This window comes from Calliphora vicina, chromosome 1, assembly GCF_958450345.1.
Source record: "Calliphora vicina chromosome 1, idCalVici1.1, whole genome shotgun sequence".
NCBI classification, from domain to species: Eukaryota; Metazoa; Arthropoda; class Insecta; order Diptera; family Calliphoridae; genus Calliphora; species Calliphora vicina.
In genome coordinates, this window is record NC_088780.1 from 152,812,598 (window position 1) to 152,839,145 (window position 26,548).

Here is a 26,548-nt window from a genome sequence, read left to right on the forward strand (position 1 = left end):
TAAAACATTTTTTTATTACATTTTTTTTAAAATTGTGTTTTTATGTATTTATGATTGTTCATTACAAAAATTTATAATATTGTCTTTTGTGACTTTTTTTAAAAAAAATTTGTACATTTATAAAGTTTTGTGAGAAACAAAAATTAGATTTTAAATTAAATTTATGCTAATGTAAATACATATAATAAATTTATGTTTTGAATTTTTTAATAGCATATTAAGTATGCTTTTATTTCCAATTTAATTCATTAATTTATCGCTTTCCATTCCAAAGTTACAGCATAAATTGTGAACTAAGGTATTTTTTTTCCAAAAAAACAATAATGCGCTTAACGGGTTAAAATTTTTTTTTTTTATTTTTTTTTATTTTAAATGCTGTGTTTTTATGTATTTATGATTATTCATTACGAAAAAATTATAATATTCTCTTTGTGACTTTTTTAAAAAAATTTGTACATTTATAAAATTTTGTGTAAAACAAAAATTGGATTTTAAATTAAATTTATACTACTATAAATACATATAATAAATTTATATTTTGAATTTTTTAATAGCATATTAAGTATACTTTAATTTCCAATTTTATTCAATAATTTATCGCTTTCCATTCCAAAGTTATAACTTAAATTGTGAGCTAAGGTCTTTTTTTCCAAAAAACAATAATGCATTTAAAGGGTTAAAAAAAATTTTTTAAACTTTTTTTTTCTAAAGTGCTGTGTTTTTATGGATTTATTCATGCTAAGAAATTATAATATTCTCTTTTATGACTTTTTTGAAAAAAATTTTAAATTTATACAATTTTGTGTAAACAAAAATTGGATTTTAAATTAAATTTATACTAATATAAATACATATAATAAATTTATATTTTAAATTTTTTAATAGCACATTAAGTATGCTTTAATTTCCAATTTTATTCAATAATTTATCGCTTTCCATTCCAAAGTTACAGCATGAATTGTGAAAAAATTTATTTTTTTCCAAAAAACAATAATGCGCTTAAAGGGTTAAAAAATTTTGTTTTTTAACCTTTTTTTTCTAAAATGCTGTGTTTTTATGTGCTTATAATAACTCATCAATAAAAAAATATAATATTTTAAAACTACGGCTTCTATGAATTAATCGTCACTTTGGGTACCATTCAACCCACTGTGCAGCCCTTTTAAATATTTTGGCCTTAGCGTGTTTTCAACAGCCAGGCGGGCGGACATAGCTTTAAGGACCCAGTATATATATATATATACTTTTTGATCGTACCCCCAATATTTTGATAAGTTACAAACGGAATAAAACATATTTTTAGACATATTTGATTAATTTCTTTTAACAACAGATTGAGTACAGTCTTAATATGATAATTCCAATTTTTATGCAGTAAATTTTTTAAAACAATAAAACTATTGAAGTAATGATAACAAAGATTTACAGCGACTATAAAATAATCCATTTATTTACATTTTGCCTGCTCTTTTAAAGTCAAAAGTAAGGAAACTGCATTATTTGTTTGGAAAATAAAATACTTTCATTTAATTTCGATTTCAACGGAAATCATATAAATTTTAATGAAAATCTCATAAAATATTTATTTATTCTTTTTCTACTTATTTGTGTTAATGAGCACAAAACCACCAAACAAACAACACTGAGAATACGAAAACCGGGGGGTAATAAAATACAATTAATCTTTTAACAATAAATCGCAGTTAAATGCAGGAAAAAAACTCAACAAAGAACTGCAATAAAGTACTGCTGGTGTGAAATTAACAAACACAGCAAAGAAACTGCAAAGCAAACCAATGAAATAATCGCCAGCTAAATGAACAACACAGTTCAGCAGAACTGTACAAATGGAAAAATAATATTGTGGAACTGGCAAGGCAAACGAAATGGAATATAAGATATGGACGAAAGGAAAGAAAAAAGTAGCAAAAACTAAAGAACTCTTAAAAGAACCACTAAATTGCAATAAAATCAGAAACAAAAAATTAATGGTACAATAAAATGAACACATTATAACATACAAAATGACCAAAATAAAACTAAAAGTTAAGGGGTTGGTAGATACCAAGTTTACATCAAATATTTTAAGACTTAAAATAAAATAAAAATGCTTAGTTAAAATTTTGACTTCTTTTGCCAAAACTTTAAAAGTTATTTTTAACAAATTTTGGATATTTTTCTTCGCAAAGGACTAAACCCCTTAAAGAAATTATAAACAAGCTGGTTTCATTGAGAAACTGAATGACAAAAACAAACAAATGCTAAAACCCGGGTAAGAGTAGCATTAAATTTCATTAAAATCCAATTTATTACCAGTACCATGTTTACTGCATACATTTTTATTTGTAAATATAAAATAGTTGGCGAAAATGAACTAAAAAGGGAATGACTATTAAATAAACAAACGACTAAATGAATTGAAAAAAAAGAACAGCTAGAAAAACCATATAAAAGCAAATAAAAATAAATAGTCATGACGATTTGCAGAATTAAAACTATATAAAAAGGATTTAGTTGAATGTGTAGAATCATTGATTTTTATTTTCAATTTTTATTTACTATTTGTGCTTTTCAACTGTAGTTTTTTTTCAGTACAATTGCAAACTAATAAACTCAAAAAACTAACAATCAATCGTAACATATATAAAAAAATTAAATGTGGACACAAGTGGGAAGGTTGCAGTTAGAAAATTAATTGTTTTCTAATAATAAAAATCAAATAAAAGTTTAGGTTATATTAGATTAGCACAACCAGAATTTCGTTGGTAGAGTCCCATAAGTTTCCTAATCAAGGTGCCATAATGGATTGCGGTCATAATGCCCATCAGTTATCGATCAGTAGGTAGTACATGCATCATAGCTCACTATTTGGCATGTAAAATCCCCCTAGATACTGCTTAAGAATTATCAAAAATATAATTTGTAATATGTGACGTATGATTGATATTAATTATTATATACATTCACAATTTTCGCCATAACTTCTACAAAACTAAAGTTTTTTAATTATTTTTTTCACTTGCAAAACAAACCATTTGTTTACTAACTCTATTCCTAACATTTTGTAATTTTTTTCCTGCCAACTGTAAGCAAACTTCCCCTAAAACGTTTATCAAAGAAAAGCCACTTCAATTTTATTGTTTGTTTTTTGTTTTAACTAATAAAATCTTATTATTATAGCTCAAACCACCACTATACCCTTAAACTAAATACCTGGTCCAACAGTTGACACTTTGCTGGTTTTATTGGATTAGGAATTAAACCTTAAAGCATTACAGACTTTACACAATGTCTTTAAATGTTATTTAAATGTTTTATTTCATTCAAATAAATACCTTTTTGTAATCATATTTAATTTCATTGCATTTTGTCTTTCTTTTACACTTAATTCTTATTCAAGAATTTTATGTAGCAGATTAATTTTGTTTATGTTGCATATTGTTTTATTTTTATTTTATTTTTCCAGTTCAATGTTTTGTTCTTTATTTGTATATATTTATCTGCTAAATCTAATCTATATTGAATTACATACTTGTTTATTGGTGTTTTTTCATTCTCGACAAATCTTTTTTTCTATATTTTTCCAATCCTCTTTTATTTGTAAAGTAATTCTAAGCTTAGAGTGTTGCTGTTTTTTTCTCTCTTATTTCATTGGAGGATTTTATTCTTGAAATGGTTGTTTGGGCAAAAAAAACAAAGTTTCCACTTTCTTTTACTTCTTCCTAGTTAGAAGTGTTGATTTGATTAAAAAGTTAATCTGAAGTACAAACTAACGATAAAATAAAATTAAAACTTAATGAAAAATTAAACATGTTGTATACTTGTTTTATTTGTAATAGGATTTAATTAGAATTTTTGTTTTACTTATGTTTGATTTGGGTATTTTTTTACACTAGAGAATTTTTCTAATCTGTTTGATTTATTGCATGCAAAAACTTTAAAGAAATAAAACTAACAAAATCATTTGAAATGATGTAAACATGTCTTTTAGAAAAAACACATTTTAAGTTATTTCTAAAACAAGGTATAATCTAGGGTTAACGTTAACATAAACGTTTTTGAAATCAAATGCTTATTTTAGAAATAAACCAAAATTTCTTTATTTTTTGTACTGATATTTGTTGTATGATAACTGAGCTATGCTTATTTCCTATAAACGTATTTGATAACTAATTTGTAAATGAGGTTTAACAGTCAAAATTTTAAGGTATGAACTCAATATAAACTAGTTTAGCTAAACTTTTAACCCAGTTAAACTTATTTTAAATTAACTACTTGAAGCTGAATTTTAGAATTAAAACAATTTTTTAAAATATAAAATAATAATTAATCTATGTTCTTGCAGGTTTAGCTAACCCTTTGGTAACATAACTAAGCTTTGTTCCCAGTATTGTATGTGATAACTAATTTTAAATTGCGGTTTAAGAACTTCAAATGAAAATTATGAGCAAAACTCAATATAACCTAGTTTAGCAAAATACTATTGATCCAAATTTAACTAATTTTACTTTAACTGATTGCAGCTTAATTTTAAAATGCATTCAAATATTTAAATTTATATAAAGCAAGACTTAATCTTTGTTTTTGTAGGTTTAACTAAACCTTTGTTAACTAAACTAAGTTTGACTCCCACATGTATATGTGATAATTAATTTTTTCGTGCAGTTTAATAATTTAAAATATAAATTTTTAGCAAAACTCAATTTAAGCTAGTTTAAGTAAACTTAGTTAAATCAAGTTTAACTATTTTTTTGTTTACTGGATGATGTACAATCTTCAGTTGAGGAAAAATCAGAGGTAATTTTTGTATTTCTTTAATTAAGGAGTAAATTTTAAAATGCGGTTTAATAATTGCAATTGAAAATTATGATCAAAACTCAATATAACCTAGTTAGGCAAAATTCTCTTGAACCGAGTTTAACTAATTTTACTTTAACTGATTGAAGCTTAATTTTAAATGCATTCAAATATTTATATTTATATAAAACAAGACTTAATCTTTATTTTTTTAGGTTTAACTAAACCTTTGTTAACTAAACTAAGTTTAACTCCCATATGTATATGTGATAATTAATTTTTTCGTGCAGTTTAATAATTCAAAATAAAATTTTACAGCTAAACTTAATTTAACCTAGTTTAGCTAAACTCAGTTTAATCAAGTTTAACTATTTTTTTGGTTACTGGATGATGTACAATTTTCAGTTGAGTAAAAAGTAACGGTAATTTTTGTATTTCTTCAATTAAGGAGTAAACTTTAAATTGCGGTTTAATAATTGCAAATGAAAATTATGAACAAAACTCAATATAACCTAGTTTAGCAAAATTCTCTTGAACTTATTTGATTTAAACTGATTGAAGCTTAATTTTAAATGTCATCCAAATATTTAAATTTTTTATAAAACAAGACTTAATCTTTGTTTTTGTAGGTTTAACTAAACTAAGTTTAACTCCCATCTGTATATGTTATAATTAATTTTTTCGTGCAGCTTTTTAATTTAAAATATAAATTTTTAGCAAAACTCAATTTAACCTAATTTACCTAAACTTAGTTTAATCAAGTTTAACTATTTTTTTGTTTACTGGATGATGTACAATTTTCAGTTGATCAAAAAGTAAATTGTTCCATAAACAATTATTTAAATACTACACATCACTGCTATTTATTTCTACTTAGTTTTTAACTGCAGTTACCGAATTTTTAGTCTATTTTTAATTCTCTTTGATAAAAATAGTAATTAATATTTTAAAATAATTCATAATTTAATGCCCTTGGGTTGTTTAAAAATAAATAAGTTAATAATTTCAAATATATATGCTTATTTAACAAACATAGAGTGCGATTTTTACGTGACCAGCATAATAAATATAATACTATAATGTTATCAGTTAGAAAAGCTGACAAAATTATTTAAACTGAATTATTAAATTCTGGAAAAATGTGTGTAAAATTTAAATGGAAGGTAAAAGTAATAAATTTAAAAATACTAAAAGTTTGAAAATATATGGGATTTCTGAAGGTTTATAGAAATTTGTTTATGAACTTAAAATAATCGCTATGACAAAGAGTTGAAATATAATGCCTCTCCTTTGTGCGAGTAAATAAGTAAAAAGAGGATGAAAATGGCATAGTTTCTAATTTTTGTGTGGGTGAAATTAAGTTATAAAAATTATAGTTTAAAAGCCAGTCATTACGAAACTACTTCTAAGTAATGTAGATGTATTGTAGTATATTAGAAAAGTATGTCAAACAATAAAGGGAAGTGATTTCCTAGGTCCCTTCTAATCTCATTCCATTGATTGTTATAAATTCCTAAACTGCTCATTTGATATAGAAAATAACATTGCTTCCTTAAGAATCTTGAAATAATGTTTTAATTAAAATAATATTTCTATCAATATTTTAGTTTTGCCATAAAAACATTCCAACTATCCAAAAGTTTTACAGTTATTAAATAACACATTTATTTATATATTTTAAAATACAATTTAAATTTTCTTGCCCCCCATTCAAGTGTTCAAAAGTTCACACTATTAGTATTGCAAAATATAGACAAAAAAAAATCAAAACTATATAAAACATTGAAAAACAATTTCACTCGATTTTATGGAAACATTTGTTACCACTTGTTACCCGTAAATATATAAAATATGTTTTTCTTTATGTAGATATTTTTCCATATTTTAAGGCTAAATCGAAGAACTTAAATATTCATTACAAAAACAAAACATAAAATAGAACGCAGCCGAAAAAATACTAAAACTTTTAAATGTACAACAAAATCGAAACAAAATTGTCTATGTTAGAGTACAAGATTATTCAATAAAAAACTAAATGTAGAAAAAAATATAAAATTTTGTTACCAACTCCTAGAGCATAAAGACAAAAAATGCTTTATATAAATGTATAAATGATGCCACAAACAAATAAATTATAGACATTTGTATCTATAAATTTTCCTAGTTTTAAAAGCAGTGGTTAAAATGAATGAATTTGTTTAGAAAAATAAATTCCTTTGGTAAATCCACATAAGGATATAAAAATATTTAGTTTTAATTTCAAAGTGTCAATACAGATGTCTTATAAATAACTTTATAACAGATTAGAGTGCAATCATTACTTAACTACTTCTAGGTAATGTATTTGGTATGTAATAGTCATTGAAAAAACGAAATTTTATTTATAATATTACTCTTTTAAATATGAGCTTTAAATGCAATTTATTTATTTTCAGTTCAATTCATTTTAAATGTTTCCGGAAAAAAATATATGTATGTTTTTTCTTAATAAAAGTAAAATTTATATTTTTATAAAGAGTTTTTTTTTCCAAAAATACTACATACAAGTGTTTGTTAGTTTTTCAACATAAATGTATTTATTTTAAACATTTTAGTTATGCTTTCAGAGAGATAAATAAATTCAACTAATGTTTGCATATTAAAATAAAGGTTTTTGTTTTTAAAATTTTTTGAAACTAATATACAATTTTGTTTGGCATACATAAATATTTAATACTTAAAAATGCGTATTAGTAGCAAATTGAAAAATTTTAATAAAAAAAAATGCACAGCATTATTAAATTATTTAATATCACTTTGTATGATTTCAACTTATTTTGAAACATTTGCACAATATAAAGTTATTGAAAGTATTGAACATTTTTAGCTATGACCTTTTTTCCCATCTTTCTGGCAATACATTGATACCGAACCAAAGGAGCTACTTATCTCTGTTCCAAAGCGAAGCGTATCCCAGAGAGAGCGTTCTGCATCGATCGAAATAAATATATATTATGGTGTTTGAAAGCAAATTTCTATATAAGGCTTAATAATCTAAAATTAAAATTGTGATCAAATCTTAATATAACCTAGTTTTGCTAAATTTTATTTAAACAAGTTTAACTTATTTTACTCTAAGTAATTGAAGCAGTAATTGAAACACACAACTACATTCAAATATTTGTATGTATTAAATAATAAATTTTTAAGTTAAGCTAAACTCCATTTAATTTAGCTTCAGCAAGTTTAACTAATTTTATTTTCACTAATGATAGCTTCATTTAAGAACAAATATACATTTTTAATTAATTATAAAATAACGCTTAATCTTTATTCCAGAAAGATTAGCTAAACTTATGTTAGCTAATCTACGTTATAAGGAGTTTTGCATATAATTGTTATCAAATGTGTTTAAATTAATCAAGCATAGTTTAGATTCCATATTAAACTCCATAAAGCCTAGTTTAGCTAAACTTCGTTTAACCGAGTTTAACTTAGCTTACTTTTACTAATTTAAGCAGAATTTTAATTGAAATCTAAATTCATTTAATCTTTATTCTAGGTTAAACTAAACCTAAACTGAAATAAGATGAAATCCCATTAATCCATTCAACTTGATAACTAATTTAATTAAAATTAAAATTATAAGCAAAACTAGTTTAGTTAACTTCGTTTAAACAAGTTTAACTTATTTTACTTTATCTAACTGAAGCAGAATTTAAAAATATTGAATACGAATTTTTGAATTTAAATAAAAATTAAGTGCTCAACTCCATTTAACTTTGATAAAATAAACTGTGTTTAATAAAGTTTAACTAAATTTATTTTAATAGCATAACTTAAGAATGAATTATTACAAACTAATATTTAATCTTTATTTTTGAAAGATTATCTAAACTTAAGTTAACTAAACTATGCTTAGTTCTCTTAAAAGTATTTGATAACTAATTTTTAAGTGAGTTTAAATAATTTAAAAATAAAATTATGAGCAAAACTCCATATAACCTAGTTTAAATAAACTTTGTTTAAACGCGTTTAAATTATTTCACTTTATTTAATGAAAGCAAAATCTTAAAGCTAATCCAAATTTTTAGATATAAGACTTAATCATTGTTTTTGCGGGTTTAACTAAACCTATGTTAATTAACCGAAGATTAATTAACATAAATATATTTGGAAACTAATGTCTAAATATGGATAAATAAAAAGTAGGGTACAATAATTAGAATTAATTTATAGTTTAACTAAACTGAGTTTAAACAAATTAAACTTATTTTATAGTAAGTTTAAGTTTCCAATGTGATGTTTAATTTTTGAGAATTTCAAAATAAAACCAAATTTTTATTATAACATTAAATAAGGCTAAATGTTTGTTCTTATAAGGTTAGCTGAACTTAACTAATGCTTAGTAAAGGGTTACTAGATTAACCATTCGAATTATAAGCTAAACTCATAAACTTTGTTTATCTAAACTTGGGTTATGCTAGTTTAACAAATAGTTTTTTTTTAAATAATTTAGATTTTCTCAATATAAAGTTGAATTGCTTAATTTAATTTTCTGTTGCTAAAAATTAATTAAAATTTCTCATTTTCAATTTGTTTTTTTTTTTCAATATTATTCTTTGAATTACAATTTGTATTTTATCAAGTTTAACTTGAAATAATTAAATAAGTTTTAAACATGTGACAAAAATGACCTGCTGGGTTGTTTGAACTAAATTTCTTTAACTATTATTTTTAATATGAAATATTTTTCTTCGAAAAAGCAAAAATTGGAGAGATTTACAAATGATATTTAATTGAAATGTTCAATTGTTTCCATTGTGTTATTTTCAATTTATTTTTAACGATTTTAAATGAATCTATTTGGATATTTTCTCTCTTGTATACAACAAACTGCCACCGTAAAAATAACTAATGATTTGTTTTCACTTCTTTTATTTCAGGATCATTTGTTTTATTATGGCGTCGTGGTATAAATGTTCTAACCGCCTCCAATATCATGGTGACAAGGGATGAGCGCGTAAGACTGATAGATGGTTATAATTTAGAGATATCGGATTTGGAACCACAAGATGCTGGTGATTATGTCTGTCAAATAAGTGACAAAATAAATCGCGATCAAGTGCATACAGTGGAGATATTGGGTAAGAATATTAAACAAAATTTAATTAAATAAAAATTAAACAATTTGTATTTTTATAGTACCCCCCAGTGTAAGGGCCACACCAACTTCGGGTAATTTGCAGGCCCGCAAAGGTGGCCCTGTGACTTTGGAGTGCAAAGGCTCGGGTAATCCTGTGCCTTCTATATACTGGACGAAAAAGGTAGGAATATTACAAAGTTCTTTTATCTACCACATTTTATGTTATTTTTACTCACTTTATATTAACTCAAGTGTATTTAGGAAACACATAAATTGCTTAAACATCATTGAGTAATTCATCAATTACAATTTAATTTAACTGTAGATAAGCAAACAGTCAGTTAAGATAGTCTGTGTGTTTGGGTGTCTGCTTGGAAAGCATCTTTATGTAGTTGATTTTACTTTTCTTAATTTAATTAAATTGATTCTCCTGTTCTACTATACATGAACGTTTCTTATTTTTATGACTTTTTTCTTTTTCAAATAAGAGGGTAAATGTTTTTCTTTATTTTTTAAACACGGACTGATTGTAAAGTATTTTTTCTTTCTATTTTCTTAAGATAAAGCAAATACTTTGAGTTATAAAAGTAGAATTCCTTGATTGAATGGAATTAAATGAATTGAATCTATATGAAAACGATAAGTAAAATAAAAATAAATTTCTTTGCCATTTTGAGAGATTTTTTAAAGCACTCTGATTTAGGTAATTTAAACGTATAAGTAATATTTAATATTAAACGACTTATTACTCATACGTCTGGGTGTTACGTTATTTTAAGGCAAATTTAACTACTGATGATACTTTTTTAGCTTTTATTGAGAGTTTATGTGCTTTTCAATTTAGTTTCTAAGAAATCTTTTAATTTACTGGGTGTATTACTTATAACTGCGGGATTTTTTCAAAATTGTAGTTTTTATTTTGAAATATTTGTACAATATAAATTTATTCAATGTGTTGACCTTTCTCAGCTATGTCCTTTTTCCATCTTTCTGACTTTATATGGGTGCCAAAAGAAGTGCTAATCTTTTGAGGACAAAATGAATAATCTGAGCATTTTTCGGCAAATGATCACTTCAAGCGAATCAGTTGCAATTGATGCAGGATCCATGTGATGGTCAAGCCAGATTTCAGTGGAACCATCCCACCAAATACAGAGCATTACCTTAGGGCCATGGAAATTTGGCTTTGGTAACGATTCGGCTGGTTGATTGGATTTGACATACGATTTCTTGTCGTAATGGATCCAGTTTTCATCGCAAGTAACGATTCGGTGCAAAAACTATTTTCTATTATGACGTTCAGTCATAACTTCAGACATGTAAAGTTATCTTTCAAGGTCTCTAGGCTTCAATTCATATAAAACCAAATTTCTCAGCTTTTCGATGAATCCTGCTGCTCTTTTCTGCTCGTTTTGAAAATGTTGCTTGAGTAGCTCCCAATGATTTTGGAAGCTCTTTTTGAGTTTGACAACAATCTTCATGGATGGAGTAATGCCTCCAATTATTGGTCTGCTAATTTGTTTGTCTGGCCTGGGCGATCTTTGTCTTCCATACCATCTCTCGCACGTTGAAACCGATGGAACACATTCATCATAAGCTTTGGTGAGCAATCGGTGTATTTCAGTGGTACTTTTGTTAAAATTAAAGAAGTAACGCGAAACTTCCCGCATATGACGCTATGTTGACACAAAATTCGACATTATCGAATAAAAAAAAATAAAAAAATTTGTTACACTATAATGTTTAATAACTAATAGGGCCCATACACAACACCATCATGATTGTGCAATCAAGTGATTGTGCCAGCTGATTGCTCGTGTATGAGCTTGTGGTGTGATTGTACCAGCAGCTGGTGCTTTATCAAAAATAGTTTGATATTTTTTTGATTGAATCGTGTGTTGTAAAATTAGATCATAAAATTTAAATCGTCAAGACATAAACATCAAAAAATAAAAAAAAAATAAATATGAATGCCAAAGAAAAAAATATTTTATGGATAATTTTTCGAAGTTTATAAAACAATGCCTTGCCTATGAATTAAAAAACCAATGCTACAATAAAATGGTAGAACAATTGAAAGAGGTGGGCCAAGAGCAAGAATGGTAAAAAAAAATCAACGTTTTTGGAATACTGCAGGAACAGATGATGTTTTGGAGTCTTCGTTGTGGTATTACGATAAACTCCATTTTTGGAAGATCAGGAATGTTCCAGAGAACAAAAATGTACCATCTTCTTTTAGAAGTTTAGTGTGTCCTAGTTCTCCTTTGTTTTCTAACCATTTCTTCATGCAAACACGTTTTTTTTTTTTTTGATAATTTTTCGTTTTTGTTTATCATTATATGTACATTACAAACTTTTCCACACATTTTTTGGTAAAAAATTAATTTTGTACCAGCATGCTGGAGTAATGTGTGCTTCAAGCTTAATTGCACAATCACTTCATTGCTCAATAATGATGGTGTTGTGTATGGGCCCTATAAGGGAGAATAAATGACAGATATGTCTCTTTCAAAAGTACATATAAGTTATTAAAAACAATAGCAGACAACCTTGTGATTTTAGGAAAACCCTATGCTTGATAAATACTATGGGACCTCTGCACCATCAGTTTTAATGGTAAAAAAGTGGGCTACTGACTTTCGTTGTGGCCGTACCTACTGAAAGTTCTGGAAGTCCAGTTGAGGTGTTGGCCGATCGGAGATTGAAAGTGCGACAGATTGTGAAAGCCATAGGCGTCTCATGTGCTTCAGTGGTTTCAAGTGATCACTTGGGTATGAGAAATTTTTCCGCAAGATGACTGACACGATTTAGCCCCAAGAGACTATTTTATGTTTCCAAACCGGAAGAAATGTCTCAGCGGAAATTGATTTGACTCCAACCTGAAATCCTCTCACAAAAAATACCCATATTATGACCACAATCTTATTTTTTGGGAGAGATTCAAAACTTGGAGAAAGATTGGACAAAGCGCATAGAGCTCAAAAGAGTATGTTGAAAAATAAAATAACTTTTTTTAACAAAAAACCTGTAATTCATTAAAAAATGTACAGACGCATATTGTTGAAATTTTCCTTTCTAAAAAAAAATATTGAAATTAATTTGTTTTTCATTTCTGTCACATTTTACTCTTGTATATAATTTACAACTAAATTATTACTGATTCTTTTTCACAAAAATAGTTATTTTCTATTATATTCAGAAACCTAAACAAATATTATGACCCATTTCCCATGATTAATCTAAAATATTCTATTCAATTATCTTCATTATTCACTTTTGAACACTTTAAATCATACAAAATGCCACAAATGTCCTTCTCTCTAAATGAAACAATATATATATATTTTTTGCTATAGAGATTTTTATCATGTGTTGACACATTTAAGTAAAAATCTAAGTTAATGACAACATTTCAAGATAATAAACAATGTAATTATTTGTTGCAAAAGGCTTCAAACTGCTAACAAAAACAACCAACAAAATACATATAAAGCGGCAACAACAGTAATGACTTTTATACATATATAGGAATATTAGGATGACCTCGTTTGTATGGAGAAAAAATAAGTTGTCGATGTACCCAACAAAAATTAAAGTTTAGTTTGTTTGAGGAGACCATTTCTCAAAATGCTTGTCCAGACGTCAGTATTTGGTGACTTGGATCTTAGAAAAAAAAAACGTCCTTTATTAAGGTGTTTATATATATTTTTAGAAACAATATCTTAGAGTAAATTAAACTATTATTTTAGTTAAGAACAACTACAACTTTATTTTTGAGGCCATCCTAATCTACATACGTACTAACTTAAATATAGTGTAAATTTCGATAGAGTACAGTATGTACAGCAACTGCAAAATACCCAGCAGTTAAGCAATTAGTCAATGTATCCCTTATAGACAGTAACTGTCACTAATGTCCTATCACTTGGCTGACTCCAATATATATTTTGGGTCATTTGACACGTATGCGCTCTTTGTAGTGCAGAGAGAAGACAATTGGCACTTGTTAAAATAACTAGTCACGTAGCTATTGAAGTAAGTAGTTCCCACCCTAAATTATGGTTAAAATCACTAGTTCGGGACTGTCTCCTAGAACTGCTGGAGTGTGTCCAGCAACTGCAAAATAGAAACCAATCATACACACATGTGTGAATCCCTGCATGTGTTTACACATTTCCATATTCAGGCATATGCCTGGCTTTTTGTATATACTTTTACACATGCTTAGATTGTAATGAATAATAATAAACAATGTGTGGTCATTTAATAAAAGCAAACACTATTAAATAGATACTGACTACCCACTGTGAAAGAGAATACATAAGAAATTGGGTTGAAGGCCATACAAAAGCCTTCAGTGTTTTACATTGCAGTACCAAAACTGTGTTTCCGACAATTTAATAATGTTTATAATTACACAGGGCTACAAAATGGTTGAGTACTTCATAACTCTGTCTTAGAAATTTAAAATAAAAATTGGAAAAAAAAAATTTGATGAAAAATATTGAACAAACTATATCATTAGAGAGTATTTGCTAGCTGCTTTCGTTTGGGCCCTATCGTGTTTTCAACAGACAGACGGACGGACTTAGCTAGATTGCTATAGAATCCTATGATAACCCAGAATATGTGGGTCTGCGATAAATATTTTTTTATGTATTATAATCGGAATTATAAAATCAATATACCCCACATTAGTTTTGACAGTGGGTATAAAAATCCTGCTTGTCTTTTTCAGAAAATATCTTCACATCAACTGTGTTTCCGACAATTTAATAATGTTTATAATTACACAGGGCTACAAAATGGTTGAGTACTTCATAACTCTGTCTTAGAAATTTAAAATAAAAATTGGAAAAAAAAAATTTGATGAAAAATATTGAACAAACTATATCATTAGAGAGTATTTGCTAGCTGCTTTCGTTTGGGCCCTATCGTGTTTTCAACAGACAGACGGACGGACTTAGCTAGATTGCTATAGAATCCTATGATAACCCAGAATATGTGGGTCTGCGATAAATATTTTTTTATGTATTATAATCGGAATTATAAAATCAATATACCCCACATTAGTTTTGACAGTGGGTATAAAAATCCTGCTTGTCTTTTTCAGAAAATATCTTCACATCAACATTTAACAATGATGGCAATGAATTTCAGTTAAGGCTTAACAATAAAAGCAACAACAAAAAATTCCAATACTAGGTCAGTTTACATCATTTGAGTAGGAAGCCAGAAAGCCAAATAAAAGGGGGAGAAAATAAATTTTTTCCAATAATTCTTTAGTTTTTTTATATTTATTTTGTAAATGAAGCAAACACAAAATAAAAGGCATAAAAATCGAATGTAATGTAAGGAACAGAAATTTACATTTACTTTTGCATAGTCGTCATATATTGTTTGCAGTTTTAACATGACATTGCAACCAAGTCATTCGCATTAATTACAATTTGGCAGGCAGTCAGGCAGTCAGGCAGCCCAGGTTGGCACAAACAAGGCGGGTCTTTAGTCATGTCAAAGGCTACAAATGCAACAAACAACAACAAGTACAACGAGACAAGCCAAAAACATGCAACCCAAAGGAAAAGGAAAACCAAAAACAACAACAAGTTGTAGTTATATCTTTAGTTTTTATGTTGCCTGACTTTTAAAGGTGCCTGCCATGCCATGCCACACATTACAACCTTTTGGAAACGACATGCAACCAAATCAAGGGGTGATTTTCAACAGAGAAACCCATTATAATATCGGTGCTATTGCCAGGAAATGTTTGTCTTTCTTACTTGCTGTTCTCGAGTTTTTCTTTTTGTACTTCCCTTTCAAATTCATATCTAGGGAGTGTGTATATATTTTCCTTTTTTTTGGTTTTTGTAGGTTGCATAAATACTTGTATATTATACATATAAGTGTAAGTGTTCTTGTGTGTGCATTTAACAGTATGTGGCATTTCACCTTTTTTTATAAAATTTTTTTTTTTTGGTCTCATTTTGTTATTGGTTTTGTTTTTATTTCCTTTTTTGTATATGACTGTGTGTGTTCTATCCATATTCATTTGCAAAGTTATTGTCATCATCTACATGATGTATTTCCTGTTCTTGTAATAAAAAGAACTCCCTCTTTTTTCATGGCTTAATATGAAAGCCATAGATTGTTTTTGCTTTCATTGTTGTCTTTTGGTCTAAGGCAAACCAACCCATAGATATTTTTTAAAGACAACTTAACTTAAGCATTGGAAAAGCGGCAGCAGTTTAAAAAGTAATGTTTTGCAGCTTTAGAAATGAACATATTTTTGGGTAATCTTCTATTTGTTCAATACTACTTCCAAATGTTTTTATTTTCGTAATTTAGCTTATTGTTTTTGTGAAAATCATATGCTTGTTGAACTCTGCAAATAATCGTTTTACTGATAACTTAAGTTTTGTAAATTAATATCATTTTAACAATCCATTTCTTTTGGTTGGCAAATGAATAAAATTCATTAAGGGAATTAAATCTTTTGCAGGATATGGAAATTCAATTTACAGAGCCGAATTTGATCTAATGAAACAATGCATCCCTTTACTTGATCAAAAACTAAAATTTTGAATTTCATAATATGTTCAAATTACCTTACACATGGTTATCGTAATCATATATATGATTACAGAAAATAAGTATATTTTTGTGACAACCACATAAGTTGTTCTTATTCTTATTGTTATCATAATCTGAAAACAATACATTATATATGCTTACTATAGTCATGTGGATGGTAAATTTAGCATTTTATGGTTACCACAATCATATAAATAATAGTGTTAAAAACATGTAAAAATGGTTATAGTAAACATGTCGAACTATACTATACCACCATATTGTGGAGGGTATATTGGATTTGTGCAGATATTTGTAACGTCAAAAAATATTATTCTAGCACCCACCTTAATGTATACCGATCGACTCAGGATCACTTTCTGAATCAATTAAATCTGTCGTGTAAACCTTGTATTATACCTCAGAGAGTTCTCGACCGATGTTGTTGAAAAATTGTGTCTGAGTTACTATCCAATAGAGCTAACCTTGGTGCAAATTTCATCCCGATCGGAAGACATCGATTTCAAAAGTTGGTTCACTTGACATGAAATCCCCCATATACAGAATTCATGTCACCAAATTTTATTATGATCGGTCCATAATTAGTCATAGCTCCCATAGAAGGCCCGCTTCCGAAAATCACTTTAACGAGCATAAATCTCTTAAAAATGTTGGTATACACAAAAAATTCAACAGAAATAACTATCATATAGACATAAATCACAATACCTTCATGGTGATCGGTCCATAATTGGTCATAGCTCCCATATAAGGTCCTCTTCCGAAAGTCACTCACAAATATAAATTACTAGCTGAACCCGGTCCGCGTTGCTGGCCCTTACAATTATTCTGTTTTATATAGCATCTCGATTTGAATATACAGTGTCGGACAAAAAAAAAGCACGGACTCCCCCGACCTGACATCGCACCCGAAAGACTGAGGTGGACATTTGACAAAGTTGTAGCAGATATCTATAAGTACAGTGGCATGATATGCCCTTAAAAAAATGAAACGGATGTATTTAAGGCAAATGGGATATTATATTTATGAATTCATCTTAAGGACAGGGGATATACGTTTCTTTTTTTTTATTTACTCGGGAGCAAACCACATACAAAACATGAATTTTCCAAAAGTACGCCAGCAATAGTCAACGATTGGCCTTATGCTTTGTCGTTGGAAATCTTTGGTATGCGTGAAATCATTACGTCTTCGCATTTTAATCTGCCACCGATGATTGTTGCCTCAATTAAATTTGGTGAACGTTTTTTGATGGTCAATCGTGTTCCGTTGCATAATTTTGGCGCGTTTATGTTGCGGAGAAACATTATCTGTGATCCAACCTTCAATGTTTCAGTAGCATAATTGAAGCTTGTTCTTCGTTCATTACTGTGTCCATCCATTTGTATTTCATTGTTTCGGCAGTCAGTGTCATTTGCGGTATAGTGTAAAAATTTGATTTTACAACGCCCCTCCGCCCACAGACCGAAAATTAAAAATCTGAAGATTCACTGAAAATTTGATAAAAATTGGTCCAGCCATATCTCCGGAACCACTATGCCGATTTCGTCCAAACTTCACATAAACCATCTACAGACGTACCCTGAAATTTTGGTAGAAATCGGTCGACCCGTTTTCGCAGTTAGTGGTGACACCAAAATGTACACTTCTTTTTATATATAAGATGAAATTTTAAAAGAAAAATGTTTTTGCTCATTTAGCAATATTTTGAAAAAAAATTTAAAAAGTATAATTTTTGTGAATTATCTATATCTATAAAAAAAGTAACAATACTGAATGCCTGACTGATTCAACATCAATTAGCCCAAACGCCACAAGGTATATGTTCCCTTCTCCCTATGTAGATCCACTGAGTATTGATTTTTTGGAAATTCGAAGCGGTAAACTAATACAGATCTTTAAAATGTGTCTTTATCTACTTAAGCAATTTTGGAACTTTTTGGAATTTCGAACCTTTCACGGAAGACAACATAGCTCTTTTGTTTTATTTGAAACCATATAAATAAATTTTAAGTCGTATTAGTGACTTGGTACTTTATGGAAATTCGAACCTCTTGGTTTGGAATTCGAGTGCGAGGTACTAGTTCGTGCCAAATCCGGATAAACATTTTCGTAATTTTCTTAGTTTGACTTAAGAAAACTTATTTTTTCTTGAGAACATGGACACAGATTTGACACGTTTGAGACATTGGAGATCTTTGAAATTTTAAATTAGACAAAACGAAAATTTGTACTATTTCCTCTAATGGTACTTTTTGACATTATATTATTTAACTTTTAAACCCAATAGTTGTGTGATATTACTGAGTAAAGAAATAAATAAGGATTGGATCAAGGATTGTATTAAAGTACCAAAAATGTAGAATCAATGGTACTTTTTCGTTCTTTAAATGAGCCTTTTTGCATTTTCTGTGATAAAAAACCAAGAATCAGGAAACAAACATACATGTTCCTTACCGAGTTAGGTACTTTTTCGCTACTAATAGTAGCTTTTGGATATTTTGAATAATGTATCTAGATGCATGAAATTAAGCATTTATGCTGAGTGCACAAGAATTAAAAAAATCTTTTTTGTAATGCTGTTTTTGAGTATTTTATAGTAAGGAACCTAAAATCATGAAATTAGGGAATCTAGTGGTACCATTTTCCTCTTAATAATATTGTTTGTATTTTCTATATTAATGTACCTAGAAATATAAAATTACCACATTAATATGTGGGAATAAAACTTTTTTTTGATATAGGGATTATATGGGGTCAATTATGAACCGATCCTCACAAAACTTGTTAAAACTATCGGATGAAGTTCATATCAAAATGTTTATGTCCAATTTCATCTTGATATTAATTATTATAAGATAATTGTGAATTTTCTGAAGGGGACCTTATATGGGGAGTAGGGACATATGTTGCCGATTTTCGGTATAGTTTACAATATAATTTCACAGTACTTAGAACTAATTTGTGTAACATTTTATCAGGATTACTGAATAAGAAACATATTTATGAATGCTCAAACTGTATTCAGGAACCGATATTGTCCATTTTCAATTGCAAACAAACCTTATCAACAGAAAGTATTTGGACCCTATCGTGTTTTCAACAGACAAACAGATGGTCGGACATAGACAGATCTTCTTAGAATTTCATACGGACCTAGAATATAAAATGAACCCCCATCTTGTTTAATGGTGAGTATTACAAATGTAGCTTGAGTAACCCGCTGGCAAATCAATAATATTGCGCCTTCTTCCTTTAAAGGAATTTTCGGTATACCCTCCTACTTTGTAAGTAAAAGTCTGTATGTTTGTATAAGTTCCGGTGTTTTCCTAAATGACTAAGTGTTAGTGTTTTGAGTATGAATGAAGTCTCCTTTTTGCCATCAGCTGTGACATATTGACTCTATTGACATTTTAAAAGCAGTTTATAGATGACAGTGATTTAGTATCATAAGTGTACAGTATTAGTTTGCATTAAAAACACTCAGCCATGTGAAGAGTGTTTGTGTGTAGCTAAGAATGTATAGATATTTTTTTGGTCAGAAAAAGGTTAGCTACAAATTTTAGGTTTACTTTGGTTTAATGAGAAGGAGTAGTCAGTTTGCCGTTTTAAAGTTGTGGGTTTTTCACCAAAAAAAAAAACAAAACACTTGAATGGATAGTTTTAAAGAAAATACATAATTTAAAGTATTTTCATTTTGAACTAGTGCTGTTGAGAGAACTAAAGTCCTTTAATTTTAAAATTTAAATTTAACTAAGTAATTAAAAAATATTTGCATTCTATGTATTTCTTTTGAATTTCATTATTTAATACTTATGTCTTTGCTCAATTATTTAATAATGTCCATTTTTTTGTTCTTGTTTTTCTTATTTAATAGAGTGGTGCTGGTAAATCAACGGCTCGCATTGGCGATGGTCCAATTTTAACATTGGAAAAAGTGGAACGTCAACAGGCTGGCGTTTATCAATGTACCGCAGATAATGGTGTTGGTGAACCAGTTAGTGTCGATATACGCTTGGATGTTTTATGTAAGTAAAACAACAGCAAACACAATTCCGTCCAGTATTTGGCAATTATTATAGAAAAGCAAAAAAATGTTACACAAATGTTATTTGTAATAATTATGAGTATAATTTAGGGAAAAAATACAATACAACTGATGTGGATTTCTAAAAAACAGCAAAAACTTCAGAGTTTTTGGCAACCGAAATAATTGTAGAGAAAGTTATAATCATAGTATGGGTCAGTAAAAAAACTTTTACATTTCTAAACAAAAACCCTAAATGGCAATACAGTATTGACAGATCAGTGTATGCTAATTAAAAACAATAGTTTTGACTTTTTTCTTATAGACAACATTATAAGCTACAGAGATTTATAGAAAGTAGGTAAAGATTTTTATTTTTTTTTATTTTATGACCTAAATATTTTGGACGAGGTTTTTGTTTTTAAAAACACTATGCTACAAAATAACACTTTTTGTCAGAACTTGAAAAGTGACCTTATGGAGGTTGTAGGCCTAGGTGAGGACATACTAAAACCGTTTCAAAGATTTTGAAACACCCCGAAAATTTTGAGTTATTTAAAAAAAACTGTTTGAGGGTAGGTCGTAGTACTGTAGTACCTCTAATTCACACATTTTTAGACCGATTTCAAAATTTTAAACAATTATGGATAGGTAAAGAATTAAGCTTTCATAAAATCTATGCATAAAATCTATATTCCAAGAAATTGTTTAAGTTTTTATAAATAGCTTTCCTTTTTATTTTTTTTCGTACTTTTTCAAATTCAACAATTATTATTTTAATTTTTTTCTATGAAACCCTATCTTTTTGGCACAATGTTTTAAAGACAGTTTTATATAGACAAAACCGAGACATTAGTTGTTAAATTCGGTTTATACTTGCCAAAGTTATTAAACTTTTTCGAAAAAAGTTCGATAAAATTTACTTTGTAAATTAAAAATTGTACAAATATTATTTTTTTTATAGTTTTTTGTTCTTTTTTTTATTCATATGGGCTGGGGGAGAAAATACTAAAAAAGGTGTTAATGAAAAGATTAATAACTTTTACAATTTTGATCCGATTTGAATAATTGGAAAACTGCACGCCGTTTTAAATCGTAATCAGTTTTCTTTCCAAACCCGTTAACAAATTTAAAGTCTGACAAAAACTGACTGAGTTACAGATCTATAAGTTAACGAACATCACTGAAAATGGTTTTTTCAGGATAACTTCTGAATTTGAGGGTGTTTCTGAAATTTTTTGACACGAGTTATAATGTAATCAGCAAGCTCTATAACTCACGCTAGGTCGTTTTCATTACAGATATGTCATTTTGAAGGGTACGTATCTGTAATTTATTCTCACTTAGTTATAGAACATTTTACAGTGCACTCGCGATAATATGAACTAATTAAAACAAGGCCAGTTCACTTTTCCAAGATTGTTAAAAATTATTAAGCAGTTGAATTAGAATTTAGCCACTACCCTGTTGATTTAGATTTAAACTCTGTGTAGATAGATAAAATGCGTTAAAAAAACAAAAATAAGCTATTCATATTTTAAAAAGCTTTAAAATATGAACAGCTTACTTCACTAAGTTCATATTTTAGAGTACCCTATGGAAGTAAAAAGTGTTCATATTTTGGGGTGTTCATATTATCGCGAGTGCGCTGTAGTGAGAACAACATAGTCTTTTGTTGCTTTGAAAATGTCGAATTTTTTACCAACATATCGTCATATGCGGGAAGATATTGTTACGTTTTAACCTTTTCAAAACGCTGGTTTATTTCCTTTAAATAAACCGGATACTTTTGATTGCAAATAAAAGCCGTTTACTAGTTTGAAAATTGTAACAACTCTTTATTTATTCAAAATGTACAACAACCACAGAATTAAATAGCCACTCAATGTTTTTTATACACGTTTATAAATTCTCAGAAATACAGACACAATTTATAATGTACACGAATTTCCTTGAAAAACACAACACACTTTAAGGCACTAAGTTGATGTTTATTCGAAAAGCGTCTCTGATAAAAACTCACTCACGACTGCAACCTCTGCCACTATTTATAACACTGCATTACCATCTAGAAAGCTCTTTAACTGTCAAAGTTCGAATATTCTAGATCATACGCCATCTGTGGTGTACTTTCTACAATGTTCTTTAACTGAATATTCGAATTCAAACAGCGTTGCCAACTTACGATCAATGGTCAACTGAAAGCTTTTATTTAATAATGCCCACAGATATGTTACAGTTTGCTATTACAGCACTGTTATTTGAAAACATTATGCTACTTTTAAATCAGCCCTTAAAATCGTTATATTTGAATTCAAGTACAATTTCGTAACAATATGCATTACTCAGAAGATGATAATTTTAAAATAAAAAAATTTAATTTATTTTAAAGTACAAACATAAAATCTAATGGATTTTAATTTTAAAATCACACAAACATTCAATTGTCCCAATACGTATAAGTGTTAAGACATATTTATCTCAATAAATATTAATCATACGCACCATATCTACTTAATTTTTATTCATTGAAATTTGTACATACATATGTATGTATATATTATTATTTACTTTTATTGAGAAATATTTGAAATTATATTTAAATGTATAAAAGTTTTGAAAACATTTTTACTAAAGATTTGCCGCCATTATTGCAACAAAGTATTACCTTATAAATTTTTAGACAAATTTCAATTAATTACAAGAAAGTGAGTAGATATGTTGCGTATGATTAATATTTATTGAGATATAAATATTACTTAACACTTATACGTACTGGGGTAATTGAATGTTTGTGAGATTTTGAAATTGAAATCCATTAACAATTGAATTTTACATGTAATATTAGATAAGCTTTTTATTCTAAAAATTGCTTGAAATGTTTGTGCTTTAAAATAATTGTATAACTTCTTAAAATAAATTCTATTTTCATATTAAAATTATATTCATCTTTATAGTTGATATTATTATTATTATTACTATTTCCTGCTTCACTAACTTCTCTTGTCTAACAAATAATAAAATAAACCAAATTATGCAGTTTTCTTGGGAAATAAAAGAAAACCATTTTACTCATTGCATTTTTATGCTTTTAAAAATGTTGCTTTTATTTAGTTTTTTTCGCCATAATAATTCCTTTATTTTTATTCTTTTGTTAGTCTGTATATTAAAATATTTTTATGAAATATTTGCTGATTTCAAATTATATTGTGTTTGTTTTTTTTTTCCAGATCCTCCTGATATACAAGTGGAAAAGTCTTGGATTCACTCTGGCGAAGGTTTTGAGGCAAAACTTGTTTGCATTGTTTATGCTGATCCCATTGCAACGGTAAGTATTTGAACTAAATTTAGAAAGTTTTTCGCTTATTAGGGCGGCTCAGTTTGTAACGGCAATAAAGTTATGTAAAGTAATGTTGTTAACTAAAACCAAACTCTAGGATTTAAAATAATAATATTTCTCAGAATTTGTTGGTTTTTAAAAAATTATTAAAATTATGATTCGCTCATATTCTATTCCGACTACACTCTCTTACTTGTTTGATTTAGGTATAGTTATTTATAAAAGTTATATAAGTCAAATTTAATTTTACTATAGCATATTTTTTTCATTAAAAAAAAATCTTTTTTTTTCAATTAAATTTTTGTGAAATTTTTTGTGCAAAATTGTGTGATAGGTCCCATTTTATCTGATTCTGTAAATTTCTTTACTGAATTAGAACTGATACAAAATTTGAGTAAGGGTCTTCGGAATATTGATTTCGACTAGAAAACGGACAGATGCAAATCATTATATCATGTTTATTTTAATATTCGTCATTCTGTCTATTTACTTTCTATTATAAAACATTCAAATAAATAAAATTTCCATAATTTCTCTTTTTTATACCAGCTCAATGCATATTTATTTATTCCACTCAGACAGAAACTAAGTATTTCCTACTCAGTTTTATTTTTATGTTGTATACATATTATATTTTTTTTTCATTTCAAATTAGGTCAAGTAATTTGTGTTTTATTTATTGTTGCATTTTTTTTCGCCTTATTGCATATATTTTTTCATATTTATTTACTATATATTGCCATAAATAATAGTTATGCTGTTTATTATCTCATGCAAATAAAAATTTTATTTGTTTTAATTTATTATTTGTTTCATTAACTATTTTTTTTTTCAAAATAAATTTTTTTATTGTTATTTTGAGACATTCGTTAATGCCATTTTAATTAATTGCCACAGATAAAAATGTATTTTTAGTTTTGGTTACGCTATAATCGAGAGTTGGGCTTGTTATGCACAATATTTTCTAGAGCAAATACTGTTATACACATTATTTTCTAGAGCAAATGCTGTTATACACAATATTTTCGAGAGAAAACACTGTTATACATATTATATTCTGGAGAAAATACTGTTATACACATTATTTTCTAGAGCAAATACTGTTATACACAATATTTTCTACAGAAAATACTGTTATACACAATATTTTGTATAAAAAATACTGTTATACACAATAATTTCTATAAAATAACTGTTAGACACAATATTTTCTAGAGAAAATACTTTTATACACATTATTCTCTATAGTATTTTCTGTTATACACAATTGTACACATTATTTTCTAGAGCAAATACTGTTATACACAATATTTTCTACAGAAAATACTGTTATACACAATATTTTCTACAGAAAATACTGTTATACACAATATTTTCTACAGAAAATACTGTTATACACAATATTTTCTACAGAAAATACTGTTATACACAATATTTTATATAGAAAATACTGTTATACACAATATTTTCTACAGAAAATACTGTTATACACAAAATTTTCTACAGAAAATACTGTTATACACAATATTTTCTACAGAAAATACTGTTATACACAATATTTTCTACAGAAAATACTGTTATACACAATATTTGATATAGAAAATACTGTTATACACAATATTTTCTAGAGAAAATAATGTTATACACATTATTTTTTGAAGAAAATACTGTTATAAACATTATTTTCTATATAAAATATGGTTATAAACATTATTTTCTATATAAAATATGGTTATAAACATTATTTTCTATAGAAAATACAGTTATACACATTATTTTTTATAGAAACACTGTTATACACATTATTTTCTATAGAAACACTGTTATACACATTATTTTCTATAGAAAATACTGTTATACTCATTATTTTCTATAGAAAATACTGTTATACTCAATATGTTATATAAAAAAATTCTGTTATACACGATATTTTCTATAAAAATACTGTTATACACATTATTTTCTATAGTCTTTTATCTTATACGCAATTGTACACAATATTTTCGAGAGAAAATACTGTTATACTCAATTTGTTCTATAGAAAATACTGTTATACACATTATTTTCTAGAGAAAATACTGTAATACACATCATTTTCTAGAGCAAATACTGTTATACACATTATTTTCTATAAAAAATATTGTTATACACAATATTTTCTAACTAAATTTAGTCGATAAATTTATATTAAAATATATTTAGATTATAGAATAAATTTAATTTCAAGTCTGTATTTCATTTAATATCCTTAAATAACTGAAATGACATATGACATTTTCGTTATAAATTAAAAAAGATTTCAAAAATTTGAATACCGTGACATGTGTAGTTTATTGTCAGGTATTTAACAAAAAAAAATATACATTTTTTACGTTTGTCGCATTCCACTTTCACTATCTGATCATTAAATTATATTGAAATGAGGTGGTCTTTTTTTGAAGCATGAGATATGAAATATTGATAATTTGTTAATATGAAAGTAAAATAAAAACCAGATAATTATATGTTTAATTTATTTTGTTATTTATTACAAAAGGGTGAAAAGAACATTAACACAAATTAAATTGAAATTATATTTGATTTAAAAACAAAAGATACTAAAAGAATTTAGATTAAACAGAAAATTGTTGCAACTTAATCTTCTGACAATATTTCCCCCTTAAA

At 27.2% G+C, this 26,548-nt stretch overlaps 1 protein-coding gene across 1 annotated transcript in view; it reads left to right on the top strand.

Annotated features, from left to right (window-relative positions):
- klg (klingon) overlaps window positions 1-26,548 on the top strand; it is a 256,568-nt gene that overhangs the window by 210,687 nt on the left and 19,333 nt on the right. Inside the window, exons 3-6 of the mRNA XM_065503447.1 lie at window positions 9,723-9,923; window positions 9,982-10,103; window positions 20,395-20,545; window positions 23,775-23,872. Coding sequence (XP_065359519.1) covers window positions 9,723-9,923; window positions 9,982-10,103; window positions 20,395-20,545; window positions 23,775-23,872 — 572 coding nt within the window. The remainder of the gene's footprint in view (window positions 1-9,722; window positions 9,924-9,981; window positions 10,104-20,394; window positions 20,546-23,774; window positions 23,873-26,548) is intronic.